Here is a 27,125-nt window from a genome sequence, read left to right on the forward strand (position 1 = left end):
TGTATGTACAATATACATTCTTTGGATGCTACATCACAATTTAGTGACTTGTCTTAGCTGAACAATGTATGCATTGAGTCCCATCTGGGCAACAAAACCCCTATTATGGCAAAGGCATTTTCAGAAAGAAACAGAAAGTGTTTGAGGACCAGGACATCCGTAGGGATACCAAGGTGCTTGTTTATAAAGCTATTGTCCTCCCAACCCCGCTATATGCCTGTGAAATGTGGACTGTCTACAGACTTCACATGCAACTCCTAGAACGATTCCATCAGCGCTGCTTCTGGAAAATCCTGCAATGTCAGGGTGCTGGAAGAAGCAAAGACCACCAGTATTGAAGCAATGGTCCTCCGCCATCAACTCTGCTGGACCGGCCACATTGTCCGGATGCCCGACCACTGTCTCCCAAAGCAGTTGCTCTAGTCCAAACTCAAGAATGGAAAATTGAATGTTGGTGGACAGGAAAAGAGATTTAAAGATGGGCTCAAAGCCAACCTTTAAAACTCTGGCATAGACACTGAGAACTGGAAAGCCCTGTCCTTTGAGCACTCCAGCTGGAGGTCAGCTGTGACCAGCAGTGCTGTAGAATTTGAAGAGGCACGAATAGAGGGCAAAAGGGAGAAATGTGACACGAGGAAAGCACATCAAGCCAACCCTGACCGGGACCACCTTCCACTTGGAAACCAATGCCCTCACTGCGGGAGAAGATGCAGATCAAGAATAGGGCTCCATAGTCACCTATGGACCCACTGCACACTGCACACTGACCCTGGAGGACCATCCTACTCAGACAAGGGATCTCCTAGGGAAGTAAAGTATGGCAAAGGACTTTTTTGCCCTGGTAATTTACTCACCTGGATCACTATGTGGTAAAACTGTCATCTGTTTCAACTTTGTTAGATGCTGATGTACTCATGATTAATACAATCGATCCTCTTCCACATAGGTCTGTATTCAACCCAACTTTCTTAGTAATGCCATTAATAAGAAGGCTCTTGATCTGATGTTCAGATAAAATTCACAGGAAATAGCATATTCAAGACCGTGCAGGGACTTTAAAGGTTAAACCCAACTCTCTGAGTTGTGCTCAAAGCCCAGCTGATAAGCAGTTCAGCTTTTTGAGAACAAGAAAAATGGTTCTTAGTAAGGAACTAGTTGATGCATTCTGAATCAGCATCGATTTTTAAAAATCTACTGGCAAATAGAGGGAGAAAGCGTGGAGGCAGTGGCAGACTTTGAATTTCTAGGTGCAAAGATTACTGCAGACACTGACTGCAGCCAGGAAATCAGAAGAGGCTTACTTCTTGGGAGGAGAGCAATGTCCAACCTCAATAAAATAGTGAAGAGTAGAGATATCACATTGGTAATGAAGATCCACATAGTTAAAGCAATCGTATTCTCCATAGTCACCTATGGATGTGAGAGCTGGACCATAGGGAAGGCTGAGTGAAGGAAGATAGATGCTTTTGAATTGTGGTGTTGGAGGAAAGTTCTGAGAGTGCCTTGGACCGCAAGAAGATCCAACCAGTCCATACTTCAGGAAATAAAGCTCAACTGCCCATTGGAGGGAAGGATATTAGAGGCAAAGACGAAGTACTTTGGCCACATAATGAGAAGACAAGAAAGCTTAGAGAAGACAATGATGCTGGGGAAAATGGAAGGAAAAAGGAAGAGGGGCCGACCAAGGGCAAGACGGATGGATGGCATTCTTAAAGTGACTGGTTTGACCTTGAAGGAGCTGGGGATGGTGACGGCCAATAGGGAACTCTGGCATGGGCTGGTCTATGAGGTCACTGAACAAATGAACAACAAACCAAAAACAAACAGTATCAATATAAGAAAGCAACACCAGAACTTTATCATGGAAGAAAAAGCAGGGAGCTAATGCAGACACTCCAAAATCTCTTGTGTGCCATGCCTGACTCAGGCAACACATTTGTGCAGAAAATATAACAAGTGGCCAAGATACCCTAAGGATACAACTGTAGTTCCTTAGAGCCAAACCCTCTGTAGTCACAGCAGCCAAAAATCAGTGTGCTGCCAAGATACCCAAAACTATGACCCAGGACAGGCAGAAGGCACTGAAGTGGAGAAGATCTTGAATGACAGACTCAATCACTCTGGAAAAAAGCTGCTGCTTTGATCTTTACACCATGCCTAAATTCAGTGTGGAACATCAATGAATAGGGTGATATAATAGCTTAATGTTTTAACAACATGCACCACTCCCCTAGATTTAATGAGTGGGTGTGCAACAGTGTGATTCAGAAGGTAGAACAGCGGAACTGTGTCCAAATTTGATTTATAGCAACCTTACCATGTCTTATATGTAGAGGTTCCCCATTGCCTTCATCTAAGGCTGAGAGAGGCTATGACTTGCACAAAGTCATCCAGTGCATTTCCATGTCTGAGTGGAAGTTCAAATCTAGGTCTCTTTAGAGCAGAGTTTATCAACCTTCCGAATGCTGCGACCCCTAAATACAGTTCCTCATGTTATGGGGACCCCCAACCATAATATTATTTTCGTTGCTACTTCATAACTGTCATTTTGCTACTGTTATTAATTGTAATGAAAATATCTAATACACAAGATGTATTTGCATTCACTGGACCAAATTTGGCACAAATACCCGATATGCCAAAATCGGAATACTGGTGGAGTTGAAGGGGGGGGGGGGGGTGATTTTGTCATTTGGGAGCTGTAGTTGCTGGGATTTATAGTTCACCTACAATCAAAGAGCATTCTGAACTCCACCAGCGATGAAATTGAACCAAACTTGACACATAGAACTCCCATGACCAACGAAAAATACTGGAAGAGTTTGGTGGGCATTGACTTTGAGTTTTGAAGTTGTAGTTCACCTACATCCAGCGAGCACTGTGAATCCAAACACCAATGGATCTGGTCCAAGCTTGGTATGAATGCTCAATATGCCCAAATGTGAACACTGGTGGAGTTTGGGGAAAATAGACCTTGTCATTTGGGAGTTGTAGTTGCTGGGATTTATAGTTCACCTACAATCAAAGAGCACTCTGAACCCCACCAACGACAGAATTGGGCCAAACATCCCACACAGAACTCCCATGACCAACAGAAAATACTGTTTTCTGACGGTCTTTGGTGACCCCTCTGACACCCCCACGCGACCCCTCCAGGGGTCCTGACCCCCAGGTTGAGAAACGCTGTTTTGGAGTCTTGGTCCAACATATATACCACTTCACCAGCTCTCAAGTGATTCATTAGATCAACTGGATAAACAGTGCCAGTTTGCTCCCCATCTCCAAATTGAAGAGATTTCTAAACAGGATTATCAAAACGATGTCCTCCTCCCCAATTGCGGGTATAAATGTACAAGTTAGTTGTCCCTTTTCCGTATTGAAAAAAATCATCTAATGTGATCAAGAGTAGAAAATAAAACATACATGTTATGTGTGAAACATAACAGTAAACATTCTCTCTTACAATGGTATGAACCCTCTTCTTGAACACCTCTCACGTTCATTTCAGTCTTGTTCTCAATATCTATCATTTGGCTTAAGATCTTAATCCTTTCTTCAGGCCTTAAATGTAACAGCTTCTCCTCATACTCATCCCTTAATATGTTAGCCTTTCTCTCCTCCCTTCCCCTTCCTGTTAATTATAGAAAGCAAACATTTCAAGAGGATGAATCGTTCTTTTTAATTGAAATTTCTTACACGTATGAAAGCCATTATGCATTTGGGGCATGGATACATTTCTGAAAGTGTCTTGGATTTTTAAAGTATTTGTTTTATAGATGGACACTTAAATGTATAAATATTTCCCATTGTTAATGTAGCATGAATAAAATATTAAACGCTGAGAATCTGAATAAAGCAAAAACTAAAATAGAAGGACCTCAAATAATGTGTAACTAGATAGGCTGGACCCATTCTTTAAATCAGTGGTTCTCAATCTGTGGTCCATGCACTGCCAGTGGTCCACAAGTACTAAAATATGGTCTGCAACCTCACCGTTACTACACCATTGCAACGAGAGTGACTGGTCTAACAGAACCCTCTTATAGTGCCGAGGCTTATTAAATATGGTTTTCCGTTGGCAAGCAGATGGTGACTACTGTGTGGCATATGTTCTGTATCAGAAACTAGAGCTGATGTGGTCTATCCAATGCAATTTTCTGAATCAGTGCCCCAAATAACCAAACCAAATCTAAAGTTGATCAAAAACTGATTCCTAGCCCTTTTGGCACTAATGTTGGAGAGTGGTCCCTGGTCAAGTGGTCCCTGTTCAAAATAAACTAGAATCATAGAATCATAGAATCAAAGAGTTGGAAGAGACCTCATGGGCCATCCAGTCCAACCCCCTGCCAAGAAGCAGGAACATCTCATTCAAATAACCCCCGACAGATGGCCATCCAGCCTCTGTTTAAAAGCTTCCAAAGAAGGAGCCTCCACCACACTCCAGGGCAGAGAGTTCCACTGCTGAACGGCTCTCACAGTTAGGAAGTTCTTCCTCATGTTCAGATGGAATCTCCTCTCTTGTAGTTTGAAGCCATTGTTCCGTGTCCTAGTCTCCAAGGAAGCAGAAAACAAGCTTGCTCCCTCCTCCCTGTGGCTTCCTCTCACATTATACATGGCTATCATATCCCCTCTCAGCCTTCTCTAAGTAGACTTTAATCTGCCCTGAAATCCACCATTAATATAAAGAATGGTTCTTCTGTATGTGACAAAAGTTTGATCCAAACTAGAAGTCTATCTCTAAAAGCAGGTAAACAGATGACACTGAATGTTCTGAAACAGATGCAGTGTGTATTGTCGAAGGCTTTCATGGCCGGAATCACAGATGCAGTGTGTGTTTATCCCAAATATTGATGATTATAGCTATACTGCCTTTGGGTTGTTGTTGTTGTTGTTGTGTGCCTTCAAGTCATTTCCGACTTATGTCAACATTTAAGTAAAGCTATCACAGGGTTTTCTAGGACTGGAAGTATGTGATTTGCCCAGGGTCACCCAGTGGGTTTTCAAGGCCAAATGGGTAATGAAACTCAGGGCTCCAAAGCTGTAATTCAACATTCAAACCACTATGCCATGTTGGCTCCTGTGTCTTTGGATACTGATAGACCTGCATGGATACTGAAGTTCCATTGCTACAACCAAAAACCAGAGCTTAGCAATGTTATTTATTTTACATCGATGCTTCTGAGACCATCTCATATGCAGAACAGGCAAACATTTATTCCCATTTAGCAGGGATTAGGACCATATAACAGCACTCCATGCAGTCATGCCGGCCACATGACCTTGGAGGTGTCTACGGACAATGCTGGCTCTTCGGCTTAGAAATGGAGATGAGCACCACACCCCAGAGTCAAACATGGCTGGATTTAATGTCAGGGGACTACCTTTACCTTTACCTAGGACCATATATATTTATATGGTCCTAATTCTTGGATGCATGGATGGATGGATGGATGGATGGATGGATGGATGGATGGATGGATGGATAGATAGATAGATAGACAGACAGACAGACAGACAGACAGATAGATAGATAGATAGATAGATAGATAGATAGATAGATAGATATGCCCATTGGCTGCAACTTTCTTGCTTTCCTGGAAAGTGACCAAGGATAACTGATGGCTCAGGGACTAGTCCTTATACAGGATCATAATTTGAGTGGTTTTGTTTTGAGCCATAATTTCCACAATCTGTTGAGTGAATTGGTTCAGTGAATTTTGGAGCTACAAGCCAAAAAGTAACTTTTTCCAAATTCCGCCTTAGACAGATCACTACTTCTTGAACTCACTTATGTTGTGGTAGCCAACCCTACAAGGCTTATTATACGTATTATGAATATGTGCTTAAGAGAACTGCAAATTGTTAATGTGGATATTTCAAGTGTCCCAGTGCATCTTCAGCTGTTGATTGTGTCTGTTTTCTCTTGCCAGGTCCCTTGCATTAGGCCAACAATACACTTCGTTGGGGTCTCAGCCAATCCTGTGTGGTTCCATTCCTGGATTGGTGCCCAAACAGCTTCGTTTCTGCCGTAACTACATTGAAATCATGCCCAGTGTGGCTGAAGGTGTGAAGCTAGGAATCCAGGAATGCCAACACCAGTTTCGTGGACGGCGTTGGAACTGCACCACCATTGATGACAGCTTGGCCATTTTTGGGCCTGTCCTAGATAAAGGTACAAGACATGACACATTGCAGTATAGTTTGGACATTCATACTAAATAGTTATTATATAAATTGTTGTAAAATGCAATCTATTTGTTTAGGAGAAATTTATGTGATATTAGCATAGTTGTACAAGCCAAAATCATCAAACTTATGGGTCAAGGGGAAAAAATAGCAAACAACAATAGCAAAAATTCTAGACACTAAACATAGAGTAAAAATGGAAAGATCAGCCCCCCTCCCTCCTGACCTTCAGAAAGAAAGTGAAAATGTGGCTCTGGGATCGATCAAGCCTTCAAAGAAGAACCATAGTGCAATAGATGGGCTGTAATTATGTGCAAAGACTACCAGAATGACCTGGATTATTATTGAGGATAGCATGGTTTAAAAAATGTTTTAATGATTTTTATTTTTGATTTTTATTTCAATTTAAATGTTTATTTTAATTGTGTACTGTTGTTAATAAAGCCTCCGGTGGTGCAGTAGGTTGAACCACTGAGCTGCTTGTTGATTGAAAGGTCGCAGGTTCGAATCTGGGGAGCAGCGTGAGCTTCCGCTGTCAGCCCCAGCTTCTGCCAAACTAGCAATTTGAAAACATGCAAATGTGATTAGATCAATAGGCACTGCTCCGGCGGGAAGGTAATGGCACTCCATGCAGTCATGCCAGCCACATGATCTTGGAGGTGTCTACGGACAATGGCGGCTCTTCGGCTTAGAAATTGAGATGAGCACAAACCCCCAGAGTTGGACACGACTGGACTTCATGTCAGGGGAATATTTATTTATTTATTTATTTATTTATTTCGGTTTCTTCTATCCCGCCCTTCTCACCCCGGAGGGGACTTAGGGCGGCTTACAAAGGCACAATTCGATGCCAGCATCACATAACACGAGTAAAACAAAATAACATCAATTAAACAGTTGAACAGTTAAACAACAATTCCTGCATTACAACCCTAAAACCGATAAAACCAATAAAACAATACAAACCCAATTACTCCTCATAGAGGGTCAGCGTTCGCTATCTCATAGTCCAAATTCCAATTCCACATTGTCAGTCCTGTCAGTCCTGGTCGTTTGATTGCCCTTATCTAGTTGTCAGATTGCCCAAAGCCTGGTCCCACAACTACATCTTTACTTTCCTCCTGAAGAAGAGGAGGGATGTTGATGTCCTAATTTCTCCTGGGAGTGAGTTCCACAGGTGAGGGGCCACTACTGAGAAGGCCCTGCTCCTCGTCCCCACCAACCTCACTTGTGATAGCGGTGGGGTCGAGAGCAGGGCCTCCCCAGATGATCTCAGACTCCGGGGTGGGACGTAGAGGGAGATATGTTCGGACAGATACACTGGACTACAAAAGTAAAGGTAAAGGGAAAACCTTTACCTTTACCTTTATTGTTGTTAAGGCATTGAATTATTGCCTATCAGTAAGCCGCCTTGAGTCCTCTTGGGGTAGAGAAAGGTGGGAAATACATATAGTAAATAAATAAATAAATACGATGATAAAAAATATAGCAATACATAGAATAATTATTACAAAGTAGGAATATTCAAACAGAATATTCAAAGTAGTGGTTCCGGGACTTATGTGCCATCGGTTGCCAGTCTCTAGTAATCTTCCAGCAAAGAAATGTAGCCAATGATCCACTGGATCAAAAAAAATCTCTTGTCCCCCACATCCATTTTGGATTCTGTTTCCGAACATTTTTAAGGCGCAGGTGGCTGAATCCATGGAATCCCTCCTGTTTAAGGAGCTCCATTGGCTACCATTCATCTTCCGGTCCCAATTCAAGGTGCAGGTGCTTACCTACAAAGCCCTAAACGGTTCGGGACCTGCCTACCTGCGTGATCGCATCTCCATATATGAACCCACACGATCCCTCCGATCATCTGGAGAGGCCCTGCTCACGATCCCTCCTACGTCGCAAGCGCGTTTGGTGGGGACAAGGGACAGGGCCTTCTCTGTGGTGGCCCCCCGACTCTGGAAATCTCCCCCCAAGGACATCAGACAAGCCCCAACGTTGGCAGTCTTTAGGAAGAGCCTGAAGACCTGGCTGTTCCAGTGTGCCTTTCCAGAATAGGAAATTCCTAACATCATGTCCCAAATGCACTTTGTTAGAGATTTAGGATTGTCTGCACATTGCACCTACCTCCAAAAAGTCTACATTTCACCTGTCATGTCCAGCACTTTTTAAATTTTGTCCATTATATTTGGCCCGGCCTTAGGTTTTAAATGCGTCATGGTGTCATTGTTTTTAGTGTTTTATTGCTTTGCTTGATGTTTTATTATTTGCTTTATGAGTTTTACTGTTGTAGTTGTATGCTGTTGTTTTGCCGCATCAAGTCCTTCGGGAGATTTTAGCGGGGTATAAATAAAGATAATAATAATAATAATAATAATAATAATAATAATACAGGAGCCATGGATATGGAGGGCAGTCTCTTATTTAGGTTTCTAACCAAAGGTTTTATAAGACATTTGGTGAGTAGGTAATTATTCAAATATATGAGGCCCCTTCTACCTTCTGCAGAGGTATTGCCCAGACAGAGACTAGTTTATCTCCCTCCAAAAAGCGCAACCTAAAGAATGACGTGATGAAGTGGATGGAGGATGGAGAGGGGGCTGGAAATCATAAATCAGAGTTGGGTTTTTAAAAGGTCTGAAGAAACCATAGCAAAATATAAAAGTAAATCAGGGTAAGAGAGACTGACCACATTTCCTCGGAACAAATAGGTAGAACAAAACCTTCCATCTCCAGGGCCTCTATGTTCCAGGAAAATGAAAGGCTGGCTCTGCAGGCAGCAAAATGGCCTACAGCATTGTGATAACCCAGCAGTGTTTTCCCCCTCTTCTTTCTTTCTTTCTCTCTTTTTTTTTAGCTGTGACACAGATGACAAATTTGCATTAAAAGAGGAGACTGGGATATAAACGCAAGAGATTTAAAGGCAGTGCGGGTGGTGGGGAGGGAGAGAAAATGAGCTTATATGCAGGAGAAAAGAGCTAAGCTGCAATCCCCACTGTGCATCAGGGCAAGGGATATCGTTCCAGACCTTGAACGGTTTCACAACCCCCGCGCCATTCACACGCCCTTTTGCCACTCAGAGCCCAGGAGGGGAGGACCGGCACCAGAGGTCTCAATAGAGATTTCCGAGCCTGACTGGTGGGCTCGCAGGGGGATGGCAGGGCAGGGTGAATGCCGGCCCCGTTGCCAAGGGGTGGCCGTGGGGAATGCCAGCGTGGGTACTGCTGGGCCTGGCGGAAACATTCCACATTATGTGGGTAATACAGTGTGACACTCCCCAAACAATGGCAAATTGAGTGTCCCAGCAGGTAACGGGGTCTGGATAGGAGACCATTACAGTGAAGCTCTGTCAAGAGCCCCTAATCCACCCAAGCTTGGCCCCCCTTTCACCCAGGCCCCCCGATTGCTTCTGGGAACTTCAGTTTGATCACTGGGAAATTTCTCAGAGGCAATCCCAGCAACCCCCACCCCTTGACTCCTCAGACACAAGAGAAATCTAGGGATTGGGGTTGGGGTCGGAACTGAAGGGGGCGTTTCTAGACCCGTTTTCCTTCAACTTCTGACCTGGATCCCAGGTAGTAATTATGGAACTGTTCTTATCAACTTTGTTCATTCATTCATTCATTCATTTCCATATATTAGGCTATCAGTTTCATGACAGCATCCCAGATGGGGACTACACTACCTCAACACTCCTAAAACGTATTGTCGAAGATTTTCACAGCCGAAATCACTGGGGTGTTGTGTGGTTTCTGGACTGTATGGCTATGTTCTAGCAGCATTGGCTACTTACGTTTCACCCGCATCTGTGACTGACATCTTCATGACATCAGGGGCATGTTCATTTTCTACTTGGCAGTTGGAAGCATTTTTGATAGCAAAATGCAGTGTACTTTTCTAGTTTGCCATACTAAGAACTTTCTCCATCCAAGGAGATCACCCCCATATGTTTACATGCATTATTGTTTTGTCATTGTCTTTGCTAAGAGAAATGACTTAAATGATACCCTGCTTTGCAGTTGTTGTTGTTCATTCATTCAGTCGTTTCCAACTCTTTGTGACCTCATGGACCCGCCCATGCCAGAGCTCCCTGTTGGCCATCACCACCCCAGCTCCTTCAAGGTCAATCCAGTCACTTCAAGGATGCTTTGCAGTACAAATTCCCAAAGCAGTTGTCTTCAATCTTTAATATAACAGACTAGATGGATATACTGGCTGCAGTGGATATGATAATAAAGCTTATCTGTCCGAACGCATCTCCCTCTACGTCCCGCCTCGGAGTTCAAGATCTTCTGGGGAGGCCCTGCTCTCGACCCCGCCTCTATCACAAGTGAGACTGGCGGGGACGAGGACCAGGGCCTTCTTGGTGGTGGCCCCTCACCTGTGGAATTCACTCCCCGGGGAAATTAGATCATCGACATCCCTCCTTTCCTTTAGAAGGAAATTAAAAATGTAGATTTGGGACCAGGCGTTTGGGTAATCTGGCAGATAAATAAAGGACAACGACGACTAATAGGAATGGACAAGGTGGAATGAATTTATGGACTCTGAGTTGGCAAACGTTGAGCATGAGATTGATTTAATTGTGAGTTATAATTGATTGTTTGTAACTGTTCTAATTGTTTTAATTGCTGTTTATATATGTTTATCTGTATTATTGTGTAGGCATTGAATTGTGCCTTTTGTAAGCCGCTCTGAGTCCCCCCTCGGGGGTTGAGAAGGGCGGGATAGAAATATGAGAAATAAATAAATAAATAAATAAATAAATAAATAAATAAATATCATGATGAGAATAAGCCTACATGAGTCAACTCACGCATACACTTCTTATCTTCTCTTGTGGGGTAAGAAAAAAAGGAGATGATGGTTGTATTTCTAGTTTCTAAATTGACCATGACTTGTTGTGTCATCTAAACCCATCTAACTGGCTAATCTTAATTATAGTTAATCTGAAATAAGAAGTTTTCATATCTAAAATTGATTCCAGTTCAACTTTGGATGTCATGCTCAAGTGTATCGAAATAGAAGCAAAACCTATCCTGGAAGTGAAATTGGAATGAGTAGTACAAAAGGCCAAGGCTCACCAGAGCTTGTTTCTGGGCCTTTCCACACAGCCATATAACCCAGAATATCAAGGCAGATAATCCACAATATATTATTTGAACTGGATTCTCTAAATCCACTATGCCAGATAATCCAGTTCAATGTGTATTTTATATAGCTGTATGGAAGGGGCCTTTTCCAGAGTAAGCCATAGTTCACTAAGACATCTGAATATAGCCACAATCTTGATAAAAAATACAGTGGTGGCAGATAATACAATCTAATTTTCCTGTTTCTCCATTTTGAGTGACTAAATGATTCAATTACTAGATAAAGGTAGAAGAATTAGATCCCACCAAAAGCAACTGGAAGGAAGCTATATGGAAACAATAAAGTTGACATGGACAGGATAACCAGGCTTTTTAAAGGATTAAAGTTTAATTTGGAGTTCGGAAGTAATGTGTTGGAAGGAAGATGCAGCAGGGAAGTAACCTAATACCAAGTATAGTATGGCCTGTATATGTGGGACTGGTATTCAATGGACCCTTCCACACAGTCCTAGGTAGAAAATCCCACATTATTTGAGTGTGGACTCTGATAACCCGGATCAAAGCAGTTATTGTGGGATTTTCTGCCTTGATATTCTGGGACACATAGCTGTGTGGAAGGGACCACAGTTCCATTTAGCCATGTCTGACAAAATATCTCCTCTTTAGCATTTTCTAGGTCTTTTGCTATAACACTTTGATAGTCTTGACCAAAAGACATTAATTTCAATGGTATTTGATATTCTTTACAGTTTTGTGTATCTATGCAAGGTCTGGGAATGTATCCATCGCAGATACAGGGAGCATTCTGTAATCTTTGTTTTTTTAATCATTGTGAGCCTTTAAACAACATTTTAAGTTATTTTAAAATTAAGTAAGTGTTTATAAAAATTACATCTATATAAATAAAAATGTAATGTTCGTTTGTGGTATTAACAGAACTCAAAAACCACTGGACAAATTGACACCAAATTTGGACACAAGACAAATTTGGACACCTAACAACCCAATGTATGTCCTTCACTAAAAAAAAATGATTTTGCCATTTGGGAGCTGTAGTTGCTGGGATTTATAGTTCACCTACAATCAAAGAGCATTCTGAACCCCACCAATGATGGAATTGTACCAAACTTGGCACACAGTTCTCCCATGACCAACATAAAATAGTGGAAGGGTTTGGTGGGCAGTGTCCTTTAGTTTTGGAGTTGTAATTCACCTACATCCAAAGATGACTGTGGACTCAAATAATGATGGATCTGGACCAACTCTACAAGAATACTTAATATGCCCAAATGTGAACACAGGTGGGGATTGGGGGGAATAGAATCTTGACATTTGGGAGTTGTAGTTGCTGGGAGTTATAGTTCACCTACAGTCAAAGAGCATTCTGAACCCCACCAACGATAGAATTGGGCCAAACCTCCCACACAGAACTCCCATATGGGCCACAGGAATGCGTGGCAGGGGACGGCTAGTTACTAATAAATCATATCGGTAAAATTACATTACTTATTTATTTTTATTATTATTAATTAGTAATGTAATTTATTAGTAAATTACATTACTTATAAATCATATCAGTAAAATTACATTACTAATAAATCATATCAGTCAGTACTTGTAACGTGCGACAAATTACTTTAAAAAAGAAATGCGGATGTGCCATCAGCATCCATATATGATAGACAGAGGCATGTAGTTGCCTTTGACTGAAAAAAACCCATAATGGAATAAAAGTGGGCCCTTAAAATGGTCGGCTTGTGTTTACAAAGAGCAGAGCTATAACTACTTAAATGGCAGAGAAAGAAGGGGCAGAGGTTATTTTGCTGCTAGCTAAATGATTGGGATTTTTCTGTCTCCCCTTTTACTTGCAGCCACACGAGAATCTGCTTTTGTTCATGCCATTGCATCGGCAGGCGTGGCATTTGCTGTCACACGCTCCTGTGCCGAAGGTACTTCTACCATCTGTGGCTGTGACTCACACCACAAAGGTCCACCAGGCGAAGGATGGAAATGGGGTGGCTGCAGTGAGGATGCTGACTTTGGAGTGCTGGTTTCACGAGAATTTGCAGATGCCCGAGAAAATCGCCCCGATGCACGGTCAGCCATGAACAGGCACAATAATGAAGCTGGAAGAACAGTGAGTGGTCCATCTATTTATCCTCTAGAAAAACACAGGCTAATAATCCCCCTTACTTGTCTTGGTGGAGTCACTACAAGAAAGGAGACTCCAAACAGTTGTCCCAGGCCAAAGGACTAAAGCTAATAGAAACCAGGTAGTTTCCCCCTTTTGCTTACTGGTTCCATTCATTCATGACATGCCATTCAGTGATCCACCAACTTACCCATCACTATATTCAGGGAGCAGAGGAGACAGCTATAGCAAGCGCTTACTAAGATTTGGTATAGTCTTGCCTAGTTCTTAAAAGGAAATGGTGAGATCCATGGTTTGGAGCCAGAAGGTAGACATACACCTGTTAGTTTTGCTAAAGAAGTAGCCCAGTCATTGAAGCCAAATTACCCATGAATTTACCAAAAGTGAAGGAGTGATTTCTGTATGAGGTGAGAATCTCAACAAAAGAACTGATGCCTGTATTTTAGAGGAACTACCATTTTATTTTCGATTAGACTCAACAACCTACTACTATCTAGATATTTTGGACATTAAATTCCATTATTCTAGGCTGACAAGGACTGATGGAAGTTGTAATCCAAAACACTGGGTAAATGCACCAAATTGGAGAACACTATGTTTGACTATATCTTCAATGCATGTAGTTCTAAATGCTAAGGACTAAATCAAATAGCAAACTCCTTGTTGATATATTTAAAAGCAAAACAGGACATTTTGGACTTCATCACATGCAATAAAATCAGCATTTCTACATATTTAAGAAACAGCTACCGACAGAGCTCATCACATGACCCAAGCTTATACCATGGGTTTCAACTATTTTGCCATTTCTAAAGTGTGTTTTTTTCCCAATGACTCCTAAGTTGATTGCTAATTGACTTCATTTTAAATTTCCTATGTAGAGAAAAGTAAAAATATCAAATTTTGCATGTGATGGGAATTCCCCATTGCCGGTGTTTAACTATAATGATGACATCATTCTGGAGGGAGGAGCTGAGATGGGCAATATAGATTTCTTTGTTCTACCATTATCTTTTTGGGACCAAGGAGGAAGTATAGTAATTTAGATCTTTTTAAATGTGATCTCGCATTAAAAAGTACTTCTGCAAAAAAACAAAAAAACAAAACAAAGAGGATTTTTTTTTCTATCAAAAGAAAATGCAGGAGGAGACAGTGGAGGAGAAATATGTCTCCCACGTGATGGAAAGGCAAATGGATAATTGGGGGGGGGGGAGTGGAATGAGGGAAAATGTGTGATGGGGGTAGGAAAATCATCCATTTAATTTCCAGATGGGGCATTGCTAAGCTTAAGGGGAAAACAACTATCCCCAATGCTTTACTTATCACATGGGATGAAGTCCTACATCTCAATTGTCCTATTTTATTCTAAATCAGTTTATGGTAATTTTGTTGTAGTAAAAATAATTAGGGATGAGTGGGGAGAGAAGCTTTCCAAGGAATGTTGAATGATAGTAAAAGGTTTCCTTCTTCTCATTGCTTCCTCCACTAAGAATCACTGTAAGAGCCCCTTATCCTTTTGAGTGTGGGCAAGTGAAACCATTGATATCAAATATGTACACTTTTTCTAGATGGAAAATTGATATACATATAATTTACAAAGTAATATTTTCACATTTAGTCCACTGAAGTGTGAGCTTTACAACACAGATCTGAAATGTTATTTCCAAGCTCAATTTTTTTCGAACACCTCAGCAGGCCCGTAGCCAGGATTTTGATTTGGGGGGGGGGGGGGCTGAGTCTGAGTGAAAGAGGGTCTACCCTAGAAAACCTTTTGTATCATTACCCCAATACCCCCATGCATATGGGATATATTGAGCATGGTGATCAGATAATGATATGAATAAACATAACAATTTAAATAATGTAGCAGTAAGGCCTTATCGCGGACCACCATGATAATTTCGGGGGTGCCTGCACCTCAGGTTGACCAAAAATGTTAGGTGTGCTTATAAATACTGTGAAAATGAAACTGAAGCCCCACATTTGTCTTGGGCTCAGTTTTTGACACCACTTAGCTGCAAACCATTATTTCTTCTGATGGGCTCGGAATCAAGTTGAAAAAGTTACTTTTTGGACTACAACTCTAGCCGTTTTCAAAACGGCTAGAGTTTACAACTCTAGCCGTTTTCTAGCCCCCACTCTAGCCGTTTTCAAAAGGAATTTAAAAACTTGGCTGTTCCGTTGTGCCTTCCCAAACTAGGAATCCCCATCCCAAGTCCTGGAAGCACTTTAGTACAACAAATGTTGCTGCACATCACACTTTAATCCTACGTTCCTCCTGCCATATCAGCACTTTTAACCCTGTACCCCATTGCGCCGGCCGAACCAGTTTTAATAGTGTCTTGATGTATGTCATTTGCTGTTTATTTTGCTTAATTGTTTTGATTTGCTTTGTTTACTGTTGTGATATGTTCTCTTTATATTGTGTTTGTGGCTTCGGCCTGTGTAAGCCGCATCGAGTCCTTCGGGAGATGCTAGCGGGGTACAAATAAAGTTAATAATAATAATAATAATAATAATACAACTGCCAGATTCTCTTGGCTGGTATTCTTGCTGGCAATATCAGGAGGTGATATTGTACTGTAGTCCCCCAAAAAGTGATTACTCCTTTTCAAGCCTCTGCTTTGGATGCTTTGAGTCGCTAATGCTTGGCAGTCAGTATGAGATTTTGTCTGGGTTTTTTTTTACAAACAAAACAGGGGGTATAAGGCAGAAGCCTTCTCTTGCTACTTAAAGAGTAGGCTGCAAGGAAAGTGAAATGATCCCAATGGAGACCAGATAGGAAAGACCCTTGACTGTAGGATGCTTCTCTAAATGTATCCAAACTAACATGATGTGTTTTTGTTTTATCCTGGCTAGACTATCTTGGACCACATGCACTTGAAATGCAAGTGTCATGGCCTCTCTGGCAGCTGTGAGGTTAAAACTTGCTGGTGGGCCCAGCCGGATTTCCGAGCCATTGGTGACTATTTGAAGGACAAGTATGACAGTGCTTCTGAGATGGTGGTGGAGAAACACCGGGAATCCCGTGGGTGGGTGGAGACATTGCGTGCCAAGTATGCCCTTTTCAAGCCGCCAACTGAGCGCGACTTGGTCTATTATGAGAACTCGCCCAACTTTTGTGAACCCAACCCTGAGACTGGCTCATTTGGCACCAGGGACAGAATGTGCAACGTGACTTCGCACGGGATCGACGGGTGCGATTTGCTCTGCTGCGGCCGTGGCCACAACACCAGGACAGAGAAGAGGAAAGAGAAGTGCCACTGCATCTTCCACTGGTGCTGCTATGTTAGTTGCCAGGAGTGCATCCGGGTTTATGATGTGCACACCTGCAAGTAAACAGAAAGGTAGGTGTGGGGTGAAAGAACAGAAGTGAAGTGGAAAAAAGGCCCTGTACAATCTGATGACTGTGGAGCATAAACTGGGAAATTCCTGCTTCAGAGTTGATCACCACAGTAATTGCGTTGGCTGGAATAGGCAGGTTTCAGACTCGTTGGTCGGGCTTTGGGTTTTTTTACAAGAACCCTAACTTCCACTAATCTGGGCCAGGTACAAAATAGTTTGTTTTTGAGGATTGAGGGTGGGGGGAGGTAGTGCAGTAATTTGCTTACAACATTGTATGGGTTTGTTTGCATGTTTGTATGTATGCTAGGCGAAGTGGTTTAGATGCAGTTGGAATGCCACTCATGTGAGACTTAAGGTGCATCTGCATTGGCAAATTGATGCAGTTGGACACTACTTTAACTGGCATGGTTCAATGCTATGGAATTATGGCAATTGTAATTTTACAAGGTCTTTAGCCCTTTCCACCAAAGAGTGCTGTTTCCTCCCCAAAACTACAATTTAACTCCCATGGTTACATAGCATGGAGCTATGTCAGTTAAAGTGGTGTCAAACTTAATTAATTTTACAGTAGAGATGCACTCTTAGCCACCATATCCAGTGGTGAAGTTAAAGTTCAACAATATTTGAAAAACCATAGTTTCCTCATCCCTGGTATATACATGTGTGAACCTCTATATATATATATATCCAGGTGTGTATTGATGGATCCCACCAGTCTTTAGTGTTGCCAATTTGTGCTAGACAATCTGACAGTTTTGTGTAAGAATTCATTGTCTTTAAGTGACATATATGTGTGTGTATCACTTAAAGACAATGAATTCTTACACAAAGCTGTCAAATTGTCTAGCACAAATTGGCAACACTCAAAACTGGTGGGATCCATCAATACACACCTGGATTTTACATTTAAGTTGAAGATTGGCCCAAAGCCAATCCTATGATATTGTAAGCACCTTTTTGGTGTCAGTGGCATTCAATATGGGCAGCAATAAGGAGCTAACACATGCATGGATTGTGTCATTCTTGTAATGTTGTTGCAATAATTCATGTATGAGAAATGCTTTCAAAACACAAAATGCACTCTTTGGAGTGGACAACTTTAGCAGGTGTAGGAACTAAAATCTTCCCATACACCTGAACTTCAACTAGAAGCAAACAAGAGGTGTTGGCTTTTCTTCTTTAAGACATGGCTTCTACAGAGCATATATAATGACTGTGATGTGATTATACTCTTGTTTCTTTGTTTACTTCTCTTTCCTGGCAAGAGTCCCATGGTTCAGCTGTAGCAGAACATGAAAGAGAGACTGCCAGGAAATCTCACAGTTGCAGCCCCTGACTCCTGAAAGCAGAGAAGAAGCAAATTCTTCCTGGTCTGTTCCATGCCCCGTTTGGAACCAAGGCAGATACTGGTGGAGGAAGAATCTACCTGGAAACCAACTCTCCATGATTTTGCTGGATCCTCTGCCAGCCCTGCCAACATACTCCTTCTTTCCTGTCAAACAGGCAGAGCATGGCTGCTGACTTCTGGCCACACACTTCCGGAGGTGGTCTTCCCAATCTTTTTTTTTTCTTGCACATATCAAAATATAATATATATCTATATCTATATTTAAAACCATAGGAAAAAAGCAAGGCTGTAGCAACACTGACAAAAGCTCACAGTAACTGTTCACTACAGCTACTGATGTACACAATGCAGATGATTAAGAGCCAAGTTTCAAGAAATGTGAAGGGAAACAAAGTGCCCCTGATGATGGCAGGTGATTTTACATGCTGAAGGTCCGACGTGCAGTTGTTTCATGAATAACTTAATGTATGAACCTAAAGACTTATATTCCCTCCACTCCCAAACACACACCCATGTAACCAGTGTGATTTGTTCTGTAAGCAGCATTGATTCTGGAGTTGGAGGGAGAAAGTAACTGACAGTATCTTATCCTTCTTAAAACAGTTTTTTCTGAACTTGTAAAACACACGGTTTCCTTTGTCCTTACCTTTCAACGCTTGTTGGCCAAGTGAAAACACAAGCACACACACTATTCAATGTGTATATACATTTTTGTTGCTATAACCCAGGCACTTCCCAAAAGAATAAGCATTGGGAGCTGCTGTAAAAAAAAATCAGACCCTTGCCTAAATGTTGCAGCATTTCCCAGCAGGTTGACTTAACTTTGGATCAAAACTGACATTTATTGCGATGTGGAGCTGTTTTTGTTTGTCCGTTCCAGGGCTGTTTGCCCAAACAGGCGAAAGACATATCTTTGTTATAGCCTAATACTTACCTGTCTTGCATTTCACATGTTTTATTAGTAGATTGTTCAGTGCAAGGTAAACATGATCCCAATTTAAAAGCCTGATCATTGAAGCACCATTGCCTAAAGAAAGGAAAAGGCTACTGGAAATATTCTCCTTGGTATTTCCCCACTTCTTTACAGCAAGGCTTGCATGACCCTGGGTATAAAGGTATATCAAATCGATATTAAAACTCAAACATTTACTGATAACAAATAATCACTTGCAAGTCTTGCTAAATACGTTGATTTTCCTTTTTGTGAAGCACAGCTGAAGTATCTTCTGCAGAGTTCAGTGTAAACACTGTACAACAAATTTGTGTAAATGTCTAAAACAGCCACTAGATGGCCCTCAGAAAACATTTTTGGGACCCCCAACATTGAGCTAAAGGGACCCCCACAATTTAAGAAGCAGCGCTTTACAGTAACACTCCTGTTCAGGGGCCAGCCAGCCAGGTCTTCCTCCAGAGTGCTATAAGTTGTTCAGAGTTCAAGGGGGGGGGGGGGTTCTAACCCCAGACTGTGTTAACACTTCTTCCTTTCCAATTTCACATAAGGGAGATTACCGCAACTCTAGATGACACCCTTATAATTCTCCCAGATTTTCTCACTACTTCACCCACCTTTTTTCTTGCCACAGAAAAACCCTTTATGGAGCAGGCAGGAGGAGGGAAGAAACGTTGTAGAATATCTTTTAGCCAGTGGCACTTGAAGCCATCCATCAGGAAACATCCTTGTTTGGTTGGTGTCCAGTCTGCCTATCTTCTGTTTCCTTTACATTTGGTGATACCACGTCGAACATTTAGACCCACTCAGTTGATAGTGGCCCAAAAAGAAAAACTTTCAAGTATTTAAGAGTAGCAATTGTGCCTGCTTCTCTATAATCTGTATTGAACAAACTAAACAGAGTTCGTTTCTTCAGAGAGATTCTAGACCCTTGACCATTTTCAGCTTTTTCTTTACAAATTTGTCAGTGGTCACGTTTATCACTGGAGTATTGTAGTCAAGGACCTTCAGTTCTTGGATGCAACAGTCCTTGGTTAACCTAACCTTAAATCATCCTTCTCAGCATCATGTCCCATTAACAAGACACTCTTAAGTTTATCATCCACATTACCTCAGATCAATTTTCACAGTACTTTTGAGTGTATTGTTACCAATGTCATAATGCTTAAGCATTCAGTGTCTGCTAAAAGCAAGGCAGTATGTGTATTTGAACATATTATCTACTCAAACCGCACCTGTCCATGATTAAGAGAAACTTGTGTGGCTGTAAACATGGTAACTGCTATGGTAAATGTGCACCATGGAGAATTCTGATTTTTTTCTCAAATAAATTACCTTCTGTTTTTCCCACCTTATTAACGTAAATTGAGCAACAGGGCAGTATTGTTAATTACAATTAATCAGCTGTTCCTAACAAGAGGAAACTTTTTTTTAGCAGTAAGAGGAATTAAGAGTAGTCTCCGCTCAAGAGAAAATATATTCTAAAGTGGACAATGGTGGGATGAAACATACTGTCAATCACTTGACAAACTCCAGATCCTTTTAATTGTGTTTAAGACATTCTGCATGTTATACACAAATGGAAGGTGCTGCTGCAGATTTATTATATGCCTGTAATTCTGAATTGGGCAACAAGATGTGGGAATGCAATACCCACAATCCTTTCTAGAAGCAGCAGCTCAATATCTGGAGCCCACAAGCTGTCCCATCTACACTCAGTTGATATGCAGATCACGTTTATTGGACATTATAATTTGCTGTGGAAGTAGCTTCAACACAGGTTTGCTGCATTCCAAAAGAGGTATTTCAGAACAGAGAATCTGCTTTCAAACCATATCCACTAGTCCACTAGCTAGAATATATGAGTATCTAGAAACTAAGGGGGGGATTGTTTCCTAAAATATTAAGCAGCACCTATTTTTATCAGTTTGCTGTATTTTTTCCTTCATATTCTCGCCGAAGTCAGACATCCCAAGACAAAAACGAGTGTGTGGGCATAGGAAAGAGACTCCCCAGTCCACTTGCTTCCTCTCCTACCAACCTGCTGTATCCAAAGTTCTTTACAAAGTTGTAGAGCAGCCTTCCACAACTTGGTGCTCTCCAGATATGCTGAGACTACAAATCCCATCAGTAACAACCAGCATGGCACTAAGATGGGAGCTTTAGTACAAAACATCTGGACAGAGAGCACTGGATGGGAAAATCTGCAGTAGATTTTCAACCGTTTTTAAAAGTTATATTCCAAAAATGTTCTTTTTATAATTATTTATTATACAATGTATATATATCTTTGAGTTAACTAAGATTATATATTATATAAATATATATATATATATTTGAAGAAAATATATTTCACCTCTCTTGGTCCTGTTAAGTCAATAAAGGTAAAGGCACTTAAAAGAACTGTATATTTTTCAATGTTTGCATAGTGTCACAATTGAAGTAGTGGTAGTGGGTCCCACCAGTTGTTTTATCTAAGATGTTAGTGGAATAAGATTGATTGAATTCAAAAGCATAATTATTTGGGTATGTTAGAAAACAAGCCCAAGAAATGGGCTTGGCATTCACAAGGTACAGCAGAGGCAAATCATACTCAGGATCTGAATGAAATTCAGGATCATCTCCGCATTTTTTCTAACACTAAAAGTCACAGAAGTTTCATTCTGGTGGTATTCCCAGTTCATTTAAGGCAGAATTCGGCATCTTTCTGCAGAAAACATACAAGGTTCTGTGGTATACAATCCACACTACTAGTCTTCCCCTCAAAGGAAACAAGCAGAGGAACTTGGGGGGGGGGGGGCGACCTCAAGCTTTGACTGTTGAGCACACATACAAACCCCAGAAAATATTTGGCAAAATTGAAACTAATTAGAAGCAATTAATTTGATCTAGCAATAAGAAAGATTAAGTAAACGATTGACGCTGAGCCTTCCCAGAAACTTAATAAAGACTGTTTGAAATATATATGAAGCACACTCACTTGGGAGTGAACAACAGAGAATATATGGGGGAGATTTCAAATAGACTTTATGCTTCTTAGCCTTCATATTAAACCATTTTTCATGCTGTTTAGGAATAGCAATTCGTCATCCCCCTGAAAGTGCTACCAAGTAGGCAAAACAACCACTCGACAACATTGAGGTCTTCTCCTCCACCTTAAAAACGCTTGTGGTGTCTCTCCACTCAGTCCTCCCCACTCCTGCTGTTCCCACACTTAACATTAACATGTTGGGGCATCCATATTCACCTGGAATGGGATACATGTTCACATGGGTCTCAATGCAAAACAGATCTTGTGAATTCTCATCTCCTTAATCAGGTTTACCGCAGTCCATACATATCCCCCTGACACAGGTTTCTCAACCCAGGTCTCAGCTGAAGGAGGTTTTTGTTTATGAAATTGCACACTGTAGTGCGCTAGTTAAACTTTCAGTGCCACAGAATTCCAAGGAAATGTGTTTATCAGCCCCCTCACTTCATAAGGCATCAATATATGTTCTGTATCGGTGATTTTTTATTGCATCAGTTCATCTGCATTATAACCATACACTCACTCATTCAGTCAGTAAATCAACATATATATATAACTGTTTACATATATATATATATATTTGTATTTTTCTCTCTCAATATAGCTTTGGACAAAAAACACAATAAAAATGTTTACATCATTTCCTCCAAGACATTACATTTAATACAATGTGTGTGTGTGTGTGTTGCTTTCACTGAAAGATAAGGAAAAAAGAAAAGGGGTTGTGGTTTGCAAGGTTGGTGGTGGAGAGAAGGGTGCAGGTGGAAGCAGCCCAATCACACAACCTAAAAAAAAAGAAGGGATCTTATAGGTCCGCCAGGGATTCACATAATTTTCAACATTAAAAGAAAAAAACCAAAGGCATTTCTTTAAAAAAAAAACAGGCTAACCCACATTAAAATAAATATTATCAGTTGTGATTCAAGTACACTGTAGCAGCTCCTAACAGAACTTCTGCTGCAAAGGTTTGGAGGAAATCACATGTTATTTTCATCTTCTCAATTTATGCAGCTTAGAGAGGAGGAGCCATGCCAGTAATAAAGGACATCATCAAACTGACAGATTGATCCAGCCACTTGTATTCAGAGCCATGCAATACATTGCTCTTGATTAAAGAAATGCTAACAGTGCAGACATTTCACTTGCCAGAGGAATGGCATTACCTGCACCTACAAACTGTAGAAGCTGCATGTTTCTAATTCAAGGATGGGCAACTGAGGCTTTGCAGGTGTTTTAATTGCATGATTCTCCTCCACTGGCTATGCTCTCAAGTACCATGGTGATTTGCAGTCTAATAACATCTGGAGAACCTGAGTTGTCCAAATAAACATATGTAACCTTCCTTTAGAAGAGATCAGATATGACTCCAGCAAATAACAACCACTATTATAAAATGTAGGATACCCCTCCCCCCTAAAGCTTTAGAGGAATCTCATGAACTCTGCTTCTATAGGTACAACTATATTATATTTTAGACCAAAACCATAATTACACCAGAACCCCATCACTGCTGTTGTAACTGGTAGGAAAACAACCCTGGAGATAAACTAGATGCAGCCACTGTAGATGTTATTGAGCCTCCAAAGTTACTGCTATGATAGTCTTATCTTTTTAAAGGAAAATCTAGTCAGAACATATTCTCTGATCCTAGTTCATATGAAACAAGTGATTGCATTTAATTCTAGAGCTACTGTTAAGTCTAAGGAGCTCCACAATGTGGTATAGGCCTATAAGAAAGGAGCAGCTATGCAACAAGATGTGGAAGAAGTTGGGGGAGCCACTGGGTATAAAGTGCGTTTAGAAGTCTGCAAACTTTAATCATCTTTCACATTGGAGTGCTGCGGGTTAGGAATGAGAAAAGACTTCCCTATTCAGAAGGAGCTAATCTGAGTGTCAGCATTAACATCTACAGACCTGTACTTGGCAAATTTCCATTCCTCCTCTTTGTGCACCAACACCGATTGAACAGGTGCAGCAAGCAGCACAGTACAAAAGCAATTACATTAGAAGAGATATGATTTGCCACAAAACATCAGGATACTGGAGACAACAGATAACAAAGGGTGGAGCATTTGGTTGTGTCCAACATGCAAAAAGGAGAGATGGGGGAGTCTCTGGATGTTATGCTCTTGTCCGGATGCACCACATGAAAGAGAGATGATGGTTCCAGTGGGGTGGCCTCCTGCATGGTTGCTTTTCCAGCCAGTGGCGTCCGAAGATGACTCTGACTTCATTATAAATCCAGTGGGCTACTGCAAAGAGAGAGAGTGCAACTTCCACAAGGGCGAATGTATCTTGGGGAGGACCGAGGGTACGGTATGGACGCTGGCAGCATACACAGATGGGAATCCAGAGAGGGCAAGTGCATGCAAATTCAATAGCCAGTTGTGCACCAGACATTAATCGCATAAGCTGCAAAAGAAAGAGGGCTTGACTCTCACTCTGAATCAAGACAGGCGAGGAGGGGATGTGTAAAAGCCAAAAACAGATATCCTTACATCTTTTTACGCATTCACTCAAGCATTAGAATAGACAGGGTCATCTGCATGACATTCCCAAGCCTACATGTGTGAAATAGCATTTTATGTTGAGAGCATACAATTCTCTCCTAGAACATGTGGGTACCTTTTCCAAATACTACTGTTCCCACTCTGAAGATAATTTAATTAAATGTAATTTTTGTTGAATAACATCTAGAGTATCATCACCTCAATATTCTTCAACTGGATTTGTGTAACTATAAGAGAAATTATCTCAACCCCCAAAATGATCAGAAATATTGTAGGGGAAGGAGAGGGAACATGAATTTGTAAAATGGTCTGCCACCTGATTGCTGACACCAAATCTTCCTTCAACATAACTCTCTCTATGAAAAACTAGCATGTCATGCAGAAAGTATCTAGTCTAGATTTGTTGTGAATGTGCTCGATTTCTATGTTTGAAGAGTCTGAGCAAATACTTCATACTTGTAATTTGACAAGACAGATCAGGAGAGACTGTCTTATATTTCTTAGCATATGCTCATTGGTGACAGAACCCAGAGTAACAACCTGAAAGAGTTAGTTGGGGTTATCTCTTTAGTATATACATAACAGCTAAATAATTATTCTTCCCCCATGGCTGAGTTGAAACATGTGCGGATAAGGTGTTGGGGTCAGAAAATGCATCTTCCATGCAAGCTTCAGATATGAAACACTTATCCCCTAGAACTCTAACATGCACTTATGCATACACGTAAACACACTCTCAGCGCCAGCAATATCAATAGCTAACAAATGGGACATAAACAGGGCCAGCAATATAAATAGCTAACAAATGGGTCACTGCAGCAAGAAATAAATGAACTACCACAGCAAGCTAATTTGGAAACAATTTAACAGCCACCAACGAATGAGATAAGCCTTTTTTGTAAATCTAGATTTACAGAAAGGACTCTTGACAAACTACTTGGGCCAGTGGCAAATGGAAAACTATTAAAGCAAGCATGTAGCTTTCAGCAAGAATAAATGGACACACCCCTGTCAGATACTCTTACTATTACTTACGCTCCTTCTTCTCTTAGAAGTGCCAGGAATTTTCTCACTCGATACTCAGGATCCATCTTTTGGGGAGGGAAATACACAAAAATTTATAAATTCTCTGCTTACTTACAGCAAACTTACTGAAGGGCAAGAAAAAAACAGTCTGCTTTTTGCACAAGTCCATGCCCAGCCTCTCTAATTCTGATCATGTCCATTATATTCCTGGTTATTGATTTATTGTTGAAAGTTGTTTTGATATATTTCAATGATGTTTTAATACTCTGCTGTTTCTAGTTGTTTAATTAGATTGTGATATGTTTATTATATTTTTAACTGTGTTTTAGTTGATAAATTCCGTTGTCTGTTCTGGGCTTGGTCCCTCATGTAAGCCGCCCCAAGTCTCCTCAGGGAGATGGTAGCAGAGTATAAAAATAAAGTTATTATTATTATATTATAAAAGGAGAGTCAGAAGGGGCACACACACAAAATGATTTCTTGTTTGATGCACTTCTATCTGATGCAAGGAGCTCAATGAGTATCTATGTCCTCTTCATTTATATTTACAACCTCCCTGTGAGTTAAATCTCTCTGGGAGAGAGTGATTGGCATTACCATTACCTAGTGAACGCTATAGTTGACTGGCTGTTTGAAAATTGGTCTCCTCAATTCTAGTCAACAAACTAGCCACCAGACCTGATTGGATCTACTGCAACTCATGCTATGAGAGATAACTGCCAAAAGGAAAAGACAAACATTCTTTGAACCTCTGCACAAACCTGGAAAACGTGTGCTAAGCACAGTCCAGTGCATTGAGATTCTGAACCATATAGACTTCTGGGGTGACAAGGAGGCATGAAAGTGAAAAGATAGGACTTAACCCATACAATTAATCCACCTCCTGCTTCCAAAACTTCCCTCAATCTATTCTTCAATTTCTTTCTATGACTTTTTTCTATTGTCTCCTCCCTCACTTCTGGAACATTGAATCCCAGGAATTCAATATCCCAGGGTCAAACCCACCCCTATTCTCCCAATACAAACTGTTTTTTCTACACATGATTGGATAACAATCCAAGAGGGCCCATTATAAGGCAAAAATAATACAATTGGCCATAACTGGGAGAGAGTCAAACCTTACAGGTCTCTGCCCATTATATACACTTTAATAGGTGTGAGCAATAACTTACTGACTTTTTGCCCGTAGGTATGGAATTAAAGAGTCAAGGGAAAGAGAGGAAAAAAGTAATCTAGATAAATGACTTTGTACCCTCAGGTGACATCCAGTCAGAGCAGATCCACAGCCCTATACAAGTTTCAACAGAATTGCAATGAGCGAGTCAAATGGGAGGGAGCGGGGAAGTGTTTAACACATTGACAAACTGCATGCCTCTTGGATTATGCTTAAAAGCTTGTCCTAGAAAGATGCAAGTCTTCATTTAGCTGCACCAGACACAGATGATATGAGGTTGGGGGCTGGGTAGAAGTGCCACATCCTAATGATGA

The 27,125-nt window shown here is 41.1% G+C and overlaps 2 protein-coding genes across 4 annotated transcripts in view; one reads left to right on the forward strand and one right to left on the reverse strand.

Moving 5' to 3' along the window:
• Positions 1-22,872, forward strand: part of WNT3 (Wnt family member 3) — a 49,153-nt gene extending 26,281 nt beyond the window's left edge. For both annotated transcript variants that reach the window (XM_060781168.2, XM_060781167.2), the window contains exons 2-5: positions 5,931-6,172; positions 13,148-13,413; positions 16,288-16,775; positions 18,039-22,872. In XM_060781168.2, coding sequence (XP_060637151.2) covers positions 5,931-6,172; positions 13,148-13,413; positions 16,288-16,767 — 988 coding nt within the window. In that variant the 3' untranslated portion in view covers positions 16,768-16,775; positions 18,039-22,872. The remainder of the gene's footprint in view (positions 1-5,930; positions 6,173-13,147; positions 13,414-16,287; positions 16,776-18,038) is intronic.
• Positions 22,567-27,125, reverse strand: part of NSF (N-ethylmaleimide sensitive factor, vesicle fusing ATPase) — a 91,114-nt gene continuing 86,555 nt past the window's right edge. Inside the window, exons 20-21 of one of the 2 annotated variants that reach the window (XM_060781169.2) lie at positions 25,647-25,702; positions 22,567-24,353 (exon numbers count right to left, since the gene is read on the reverse strand). In XM_060781169.2, the coding sequence (XP_060637152.2) occupies positions 24,335-24,353; positions 25,647-25,702 (75 nt within the window). In that variant the 3' untranslated portion in view covers positions 22,567-24,334. Of the gene's footprint in view, positions 24,514-25,646; positions 25,703-27,125 lie in introns of both variants that reach the window. The other variant, XM_060781170.2, reaches the window with a different exon arrangement.

Source organism: Anolis sagrei, chromosome 6 (genome assembly GCF_037176765.1).
Source record: "Anolis sagrei isolate rAnoSag1 chromosome 6, rAnoSag1.mat, whole genome shotgun sequence".
In the NCBI taxonomy this organism is placed as follows: Eukaryota; Metazoa; Chordata; class Lepidosauria; order Squamata; family Dactyloidae; genus Anolis; species Anolis sagrei.